This window comes from Montipora foliosa, chromosome 3, assembly GCF_036669935.1.
Source record: "Montipora foliosa isolate CH-2021 chromosome 3, ASM3666993v2, whole genome shotgun sequence".
In the NCBI taxonomy this organism is placed as follows: domain Eukaryota; kingdom Metazoa; phylum Cnidaria; class Anthozoa; order Scleractinia; family Acroporidae; genus Montipora; species Montipora foliosa.
In genome coordinates this window covers 27,463,290-27,470,789 of record NC_090871.1, presented here as the reverse complement: position 1 = coordinate 27,470,789, position 7,500 = coordinate 27,463,290, and the positions used below count along the sequence as shown (strand labels likewise).

General features: G+C 39.9%; 1 protein-coding gene and 2 pseudogenes across 1 annotated transcript; 1 reads left to right on the top strand and 2 right to left on the bottom strand.

Annotated features, from left to right (window-relative positions):
• The window catches only part of LOC137997220 (origin recognition complex subunit 1-like), a 15,727-nt pseudogene extending 15,166 nt beyond the window's left edge, over positions 1–561 (top strand).
• A 2,535-nt stretch (positions 562–3,096) lies between these two features.
• LOC137997221 (uncharacterized) lies at positions 3,097–3,739 on the bottom strand (annotated as a pseudogene).
• Positions 3,740–3,843: 104 nt separating this feature from the next.
• LOC137997219 (BTB/POZ domain-containing protein 6-like) lies at positions 3,844–5,391 on the bottom strand. The gene has a single exon (XM_068843093.1). The coding sequence runs from the start codon at positions 5,186–5,188 to the stop codon at positions 3,845–3,847; it is 1,344 nt and encodes a 447-aa protein (XP_068699194.1). The 5' UTR covers positions 5,189–5,391; the 3' UTR covers position 3,844.
• Between the last annotated feature and the right edge of the window lie 2,109 nt (positions 5,392–7,500).

Sequence of the window (7,500 nt, the reverse complement as noted above, 5' to 3'; positions counted from 1 at the left end):
ACATTGTGAGAAGTATTGCAACATATTATGCAAGTGGTGTAATGGGGAAACGAAAGTACAAAAGTGTTAGACTGGTACTTTCAATGAAATCAAATGAAAATAAACCAGGGAAAAGAACAAGCATTTCAGGATGTAAGGTTCCAAAGCTGCTCACTTACAGTAACTGCTCACTTACAGTAACCTTGTAGAACAAGTAAAAAAGATTGATATTGGGACTGTTCATGACATTGACCCAGACTACCTAGAGGGCTTAGAAATTGAAAATTCAGTGAATGGTGCATACAGAGACTTAAGACAATACCTTCCAATGCTTGCTAAATTTTATCTTTCTGAGAATAGCAAAGAAAGCTTGAAAGGCTTTGCAGGATCAACAGGCACTTTTCAAATTGCTCTTGGTGGTGACGGATGCCCATTTGGCAAAAATGAAAGTGCGTGTTCTTTCTTAGTCAGTCTCCTTAATGTTGGAAGAAGGGTGGCATCCAGTTATGACAGCTTTCTAATTTTTGGTGCCAACTGCGATGAATGGTCTCCTGTTACAAAGAAATATGTGAGGTCATTATTACCTCAACTTGCAGAGTTAGAAAAAACTGAATATGAATTGGAAGGCATTAAATATAGGTTTTAGCTGGAGGAGTTGCCAAATGACATGAAGAAGCTGGCATGGTTAGCAGGTGAATTAACTATTAGTGCTAAATATTTCTCACGCTTTGCGAATTTTTCATTAGCTGACTGTAGGGATGTGAAGGGTACATTTGGAACTAAAAGTTCAAACAAGTGGAAGCCATGGAATTACCAGCAAAGAGTAAATGTTGTCAACAAGGTTAATGCATTCAAGAAAAGAGTAGCACTAGAAAGAATTTCTGAGAAAACAAAGAGATCTAAAATTACAGATTACATTGCCAAGCAAAATAGTAGACAGGAATTTTTGCCTCTCTTAGGTTCTTACATTAATAAGGCTCATGTAAAACCCCTTCATCTCAAGAACAATGCTTGGCAGTACTTCTTTAAAGCAGTTTTGACAGAAGCTATAAGAAAATCTAAGCTGCCAGCTGATTGTAAGAAGTTTTCAGAGGTCCCAACTGAGAGCCCTTTCGCACAGGTAATTACAGCTTTACAAACCGAGGTAAAGACCAGGCGCCTTGCAAACAAAACCAAACAGTGGTTCAATGAAACACAAGGGTCTGGAGCTGAATTGCTTTACAAATTTACTGGAAAAGATTCCCGCTGTTTTTGTCATAACTTTATGAGGTTAATCAAGTGGCTAAGTTGTGAAAGTGACTCCAGGAAAGAAAAGCAAACAGTTCTTATTTTAACTTATTTAGGTGTGAGGCTGAGAGACTGTTTCTCTTTTTAATAGATTTGAGATAACATCAGCCCAGATTGGTCAGCTTTCTATTGCTTGTCACGAGTATTTTAAAGTAAATTCATTGTTGTTGCCAAGCTCTGTAAATCCTACTGTCTGGACATTGGGTCACATTTTCCCTGCTCATTGTCATCAAGTGCTTGAAAAGTATGGCCAGGAGCTGGGAATGGTAACAATGGAAGGGCGAGAAGCGAAGCATATCTTTGTGAAAAAATTAAGTGAAAATACAACATATCAAAACAGATGGGTTGAAATATTTATACATGAATATGTGATGCTGATTTGGCTGCCTTAGCATGGTTTTCAGCAGCCAGAAGCTGCGAGCAAAAATGTAGCCTACATCCCAGAAAAGGTATTCAGTGATCCACCTTATTGCTATTGTGGTCTGCTAAAGGCATCTCCTGAGAATGCTAAGTGCTTTTTTGTGGACACCCAATCATGAAACTTATTGAGCAAAGTGTAAAAGACGGAAAGATCGCTCCTCAGCTTTTGTAATTAATGTTAAATCTGTACACAGTCTAACTCAAAAACACTGCTGACTTAAGATTATATAAGCAGCAGCTAGGATTAAGATACTGTACTTATTAGCAGCTGCCAGGAAGATTAAGATACGTACTTATTAGCATTAGCTAGGAACCTTGAGATAGTGTCAGCACTTATTAGCAGCAGCTAAGAACTTAAAGATGATTAATTTTATAGTCCAAACTGTGCATGCTCGAGAGTGTGTTTTTTTGTTTTGTTTCAAAGAAGACATCACAAAATGTACATATTTTGCAGCTACTTACTTTAAGGGAATTCAAAGTTTCAAAACAACCACCATTATTGATGCAAAGCAGTAGAAGCTTTAGGCCTTCCTTATATCACTTGATGAAACAACCTCACAGCTCTCAAAATCGACAAAGCTGTTGGAAAAAGAATTGGAAAGACCTCAAAGATGAAGTATGTTAATTTGTAATGAGTAACCTCGAATACATTCCATCGATTCAGCCATTATGATATTTATAAACATTAGGGTGCTGATACTGCACAGTTTGAAATGGAAATCATCCTTGAGAAAGTGTACGTTTTAGCAGCAGCTAGGATCTTTAAGATAGTGTTGGAATGAAATCCAGTTTGATCACCCTTCTGTTGTTTAGCTCTGCATATAATTTCTGTATATAATTTCAAACTGATCGGGACTCAAACTCAAACCAATCAGCATTCAAACACTGTTTCCAATACTGATAAAGTATGTACATAACATTTTGAGTGAAAAGAAATGCACAGAGTCTTCATAACATTTTAGTATTGATAGGATTCATTGGTAACTGTGCAGAGTGGAATACAATTATGACCTGACAAGTAACTTCAAATAGGCCGATTCCATAACGCAAGGAAAATTTATAACTACAAACAGCCTGAAAGCGGCAGGTACAAAACGCAGGGCACAGGTCACAGGTCATTGATTTTACTTATAGAGAAAGTATCCTAAACATGCCTAAAAGCTAACCTTGGGCCTAAAAGCTTTTCTTTAGGCTTAATTAGGCCTAAAATTAGCTTTTATGAATGTTTAGGATACTTTTCTTTAGGCTTAATTTGGCCTAATTAGGCCTAAAGAGGCCTAATTACGCCTTATTAGACCTAAGGTTAGCTTTTATGAATGTTTAGGATACTTTCTGTATAGGTTAAATAATGACCTGTACCTGCCGGCCTGAAAGATACTCTACTCAGTCTAGTTCTCACTACTTATATGCTTACGAAAACGTGTAACCAAATTCATTAGTGAATTTGAAGTGGGCTTTCACAACTACTTGCTGTGCCCTCTTGATAAGACTGATAAATGTGATCGTGAAGGGTCACTGAAGGGTGTTTCAGAACTTATGAAAACTTTTGAAGTTCCTTTCTTGTTCCTTTACTGTTCCTTTACTTGATTAGAAATTCTCGGACTGAGTCACTGCTTAGCTCGGATAACTTGGCAAAATCTCGAATCAGCCTGTTCTCCCGGTCATAACAGATTATATCTGCGTGCTTCTCTTCTTTGTGCGAAACACCATAAGCGGAACAGACCTTTTTCACACTGTGTAGAATTAAAGAGAAAATTTCCAAAGACATGGCCCGTTTGAACTGTACGGTCCAACCACTGCAGGCCTTCATTCTTGGACTGAGGCGCCTATGGAGCATCTGTAACCAAATCTTGACTTCTCCTTCGAGGAGTGCTGATGCTGGAATTCGAGACATTTTTGCTCGTTTCAAAGAGTTTTGGCCCACACGGTGTTTTTCAATAATTGAAGCGAGAACTCCTTTCACTTCTTCTTCAAACAAAAAGAAATTGTCAACTTCACTATGTAGAGGACGCAGGGCCTTAGTAGCATTGAAAATAGCATTTTCAGCCGCCATTTTGAAAATTGCTTTGTACTGTTCCGCTGTACAACTGTAAACTACAGCGGGCAGCAAAGTTCGCCTCTGGAGCGCACGCCAGCCCGGCGTGAATTAAAAAAAATCTTACAAAGAAAACACAAATCGGGGAAATTGACCAAAGGAAGGACTTGTTCTGTTACCTTTCTGTGTACTTTTCTTAAATGTAAACTGCACACCAGACACGTCAACCAAAGAAAGGCCGTCGGATCCCAGGCGAAGGAAAGACCCAAAGATTTGTGCTTCGATTTCATAATCGGTGTTTTTTTTCACATCAAGTGGCGTGTCAAAAACAATTTCAAACCCAAAGTAACTGCCAACTTTGCATTCCATTTCCTGTGCCCTAAAGCTACCCGTCTTGGTTTTAACGGTGGACTGGCTGTGAAGATCCTTGATCACTAATACAACGTGATAGTCGTTGTTCATACTGCCAAATAAAGACATTCCATGCAACTTGATGTTGTTATTCACTCTAAAAATAAGACAGTCCTTTGGGGTCCCTAGAAGTGAGTCACATGACCAATAAACCTTACTTACGGCTTTAAATCTGTCACAAGTGCGAAACACTGGGTATAAACATGACCGCTTTGTCTCTGGAAATCCCACTGGGGTGGCCCCCAATGCTGAATTGAAGAACTTGAAGAGGTTGATTACTTCGTCTGGAGTAAGGATTTTTGCATCAAGGACAACGGTTGCTAATTCTTGTTCTTTCATCAAGGGAAAGCGGATTTTTTTAACTACTGCTTCACCAAGAATCCCTCTTTTTGCTTCACCATTCGCTTCTAAGCCTTGCATTTTGCATTGCTTTGTCGCCCACAAGTGAACAGCTTTAAACAGGTCGATCTCTTTCATGGTAAGAGTGTCTCTTGAGATGATTTCCTGAAGGAAGGAGCGTTGAATTGTCGCAAATCCATCTGACGTCACGACTTCTTCCGACTGTGTGTCGATCACTTTCCAACATCGATCTACCAAGGCTTTGTCGTCGTACTTTTCAGCCAATGGAAGGATGCTGAGGACATTTGATGGATGTAAATTACTTTGCACATATTTGCTGCATTCATCAACCAGGGAAGGCACCATGTATTTTTTCGCCAAATAAAAGACCTCCATAACATTGCTTCCGCTTAAATTCACTTCATCGCTGTACATAAAACGAAACAACTCCAGCAAACTGTTGTATTCACAGTCAGGCAGTTCAATGCAGCCACTAGTTTCCGCTAGCTCACCGTAAAACATGGCTTCAAACACAGGACTACTAATCGACAACACAAACCTGTGAGCTGGAATAACTTGCGTACTTTCACTTTCGTAATCGCTGTTAGATTTACGAACCACAAACTTCACATCGCTGAAAAGATCGTTGTTCAGCATAAACTTGGTTCGTTCTCGGATTGTGGGCCTCTTTGTTTGCCAGTTTTCTGGGGAAGACATCTTTGTCTTTATAGGCAATTTAGAAATAGTTTCGATATTTCGCTTCCTCTTTTGTGTCCGTCAAGCCGATACTTGGCAGCGTGAAGGGTGTACAGAAATTTCAGCTGAGACACGCGTCACGCTAGTACTATGCCTCTATGCCTCTTGTGATGCATGGATGCTTTCTGATGAACAGTCCATTTATTGTCATGTCATTGCTTTGCTGTGAAACGTGAAGAGATTATTAAGTCCATAATTAAACCCAGACAAGAGCAAAAAATGAGCATCTCGCTGATTAAAATAACTACTGAACAACAGAAATAGCGGACGTCAAAATACTGATAGAAAGCGCTTTACAGACTATCAGGTTTCCCAAGTTGTCAATGCTCTGGCAAAACCGCCATGATGGAATCAGTAAACTTATTTACATCCCTATATTATTCAAAATTACAGAAAATTTTCAGAAATGAAATAAGTTAATTTAAGTGAGATGCTACGCGCGAGTGAGCAGTGAAGCAGTGCGTGGAGGTCTCCTATTGCGTATTGCGTATAAAGGTGTGGACAATATTATAAATTGATTAATCGATTCTGCCAAACTGAGCCGCTTGGCTGTGAAAGCTGCCAGTTGGTAATACCATTGACGCAATGCTGGCGTTGACAGGTTGTTCCAGTCTGCATAGCATAAAAATCATATCATGATTTTTCGGCTCAATACCCTAGTGAGTCCCGCTAAAGCTCCCGCTGTGGACCTTTTGAGGCTAAACACCCTAAAAGGTACCAAAACCGCCTTTTTTTCTCCTAAAAGGTATGACGAGCACCCCCGTCCATTTTATATATTTTATATTAGAGGTTACGAGCACTTACGTGTTGCCTTGGTTTTAATAAGCGCCAAATACTATGCTTCATGTTACTAAATGAAATTATATACTTTACCCTTGAGTAAACTCTGAATCATAAGTAAGTGCGATCTGTTTGATTAAGGACGTTGCCTATTATTGTTATTGTGCATAGGTTCTGCACATCTCGAGATACAGGGTCTCCTGTGGGTGGTGCACATTAACACAGAGGTATTTTTGCGCGGATTGTTTGTTTTGTTTTGTTCGTTGTTTGTTTTACGAGACATCTGGTTTGTCTCTTTCTACTGGGCAAACCTGCCCAGATGGAAGGAGCACGAACAGGACTCAAGGTCCTATGCGAGGTGCTCCACCCTCCACCCAGACCAGAAAGACCAGACCACAACACCGGGAACTACATGCCCTACTCTTTACGACAAGTGTGCGGGTTCTTTTACGTCCCACAGGATTATGAACATTGAAGGGTTGTGAGACGGGACCTCCGGCTTATCGTCCTTATCCGAGAAGACTAGAGAGTCTAACCATTTGCAGATGTAATTACAAAGGCAGCACTTTCTCCTCAGTTATTTAAAGACCCTGAGTGTTGGTCCGGCCGGAGTTGAACTCACGACCTCCCGCGAGACAGCCCGGTGCTCAACCAACTGAGCCACCGGTGCGCGGTGTAAACTATTAAAACTATGCGGAGAAAAGCACAATTTAGTAAATGCTCTTTGTATCCAAAAATATATGGGCTCATCGTGCATTTTTCAGAAATAATTAAGCTTCGATTTGCATAAGAACGCCATACATTGCTTTGTATTTTAAAGCTTTCTAACAATAACACTTGTTAAGATCTTCCGGAAATTCCGATGATTACTCGCGCAAAAATACCTTTGAATTCAGTAAGCACCGTCGTTAAAAAGGTAACTTGTAGTCAAAATAACTACGAATCGTTTCTGACGAAATACAACGTAAATAGCACCCTGAGAGCAAATGTGATTACTAGTAAAAGGACTGAAGAAAGTAAAGGAAATCGAGCAACTTTGGCATCAACCATGTTTATCATTTCCGAGTTCAGTTCAACTTCTTTTTCACAGCAAGCAAAAGTACTGTAATACAAAATGAGAAAGACTTGTGAATCACCAAATTCAGCTTCACAGTGGTCAACACTAACTAACAGCCTGATTCAGTGCTTGTCCTTTGAGATGCCTTTCACGCACCTCAAAAGTTCACAAAAGTCAAGCTCTATCTGGTAGCCTGAGTATCAGGCTTTCCTTAGAAGGAAGGGAAAGGAAAGCCTGACACAGAGTCTTTCAATTGAGCCTTCAACCCCCATAATAGCACGTTACGTGTCTACAACTAGCCAATGGAAATCACTTCCGGTTACCCAACTGTCAAATTCGGCCGGAATTTTGTAAATAAACTTTTCCAACAATGATGGGCAAGGTTTGTATAGTTTGTCGTGAACGTCTTCTCACAAAATACCGTAATGCTGCTACG

What these genes read in the sequence shown, in the direction of transcription:
- LOC137997219 (XM_068843093.1), bottom strand. Translation starts at nt 5,188, where the DNA reads ATGTCTTCCCCAGAAAACTGGCAAACAAAGAGGCCCACAATCCGAGAA.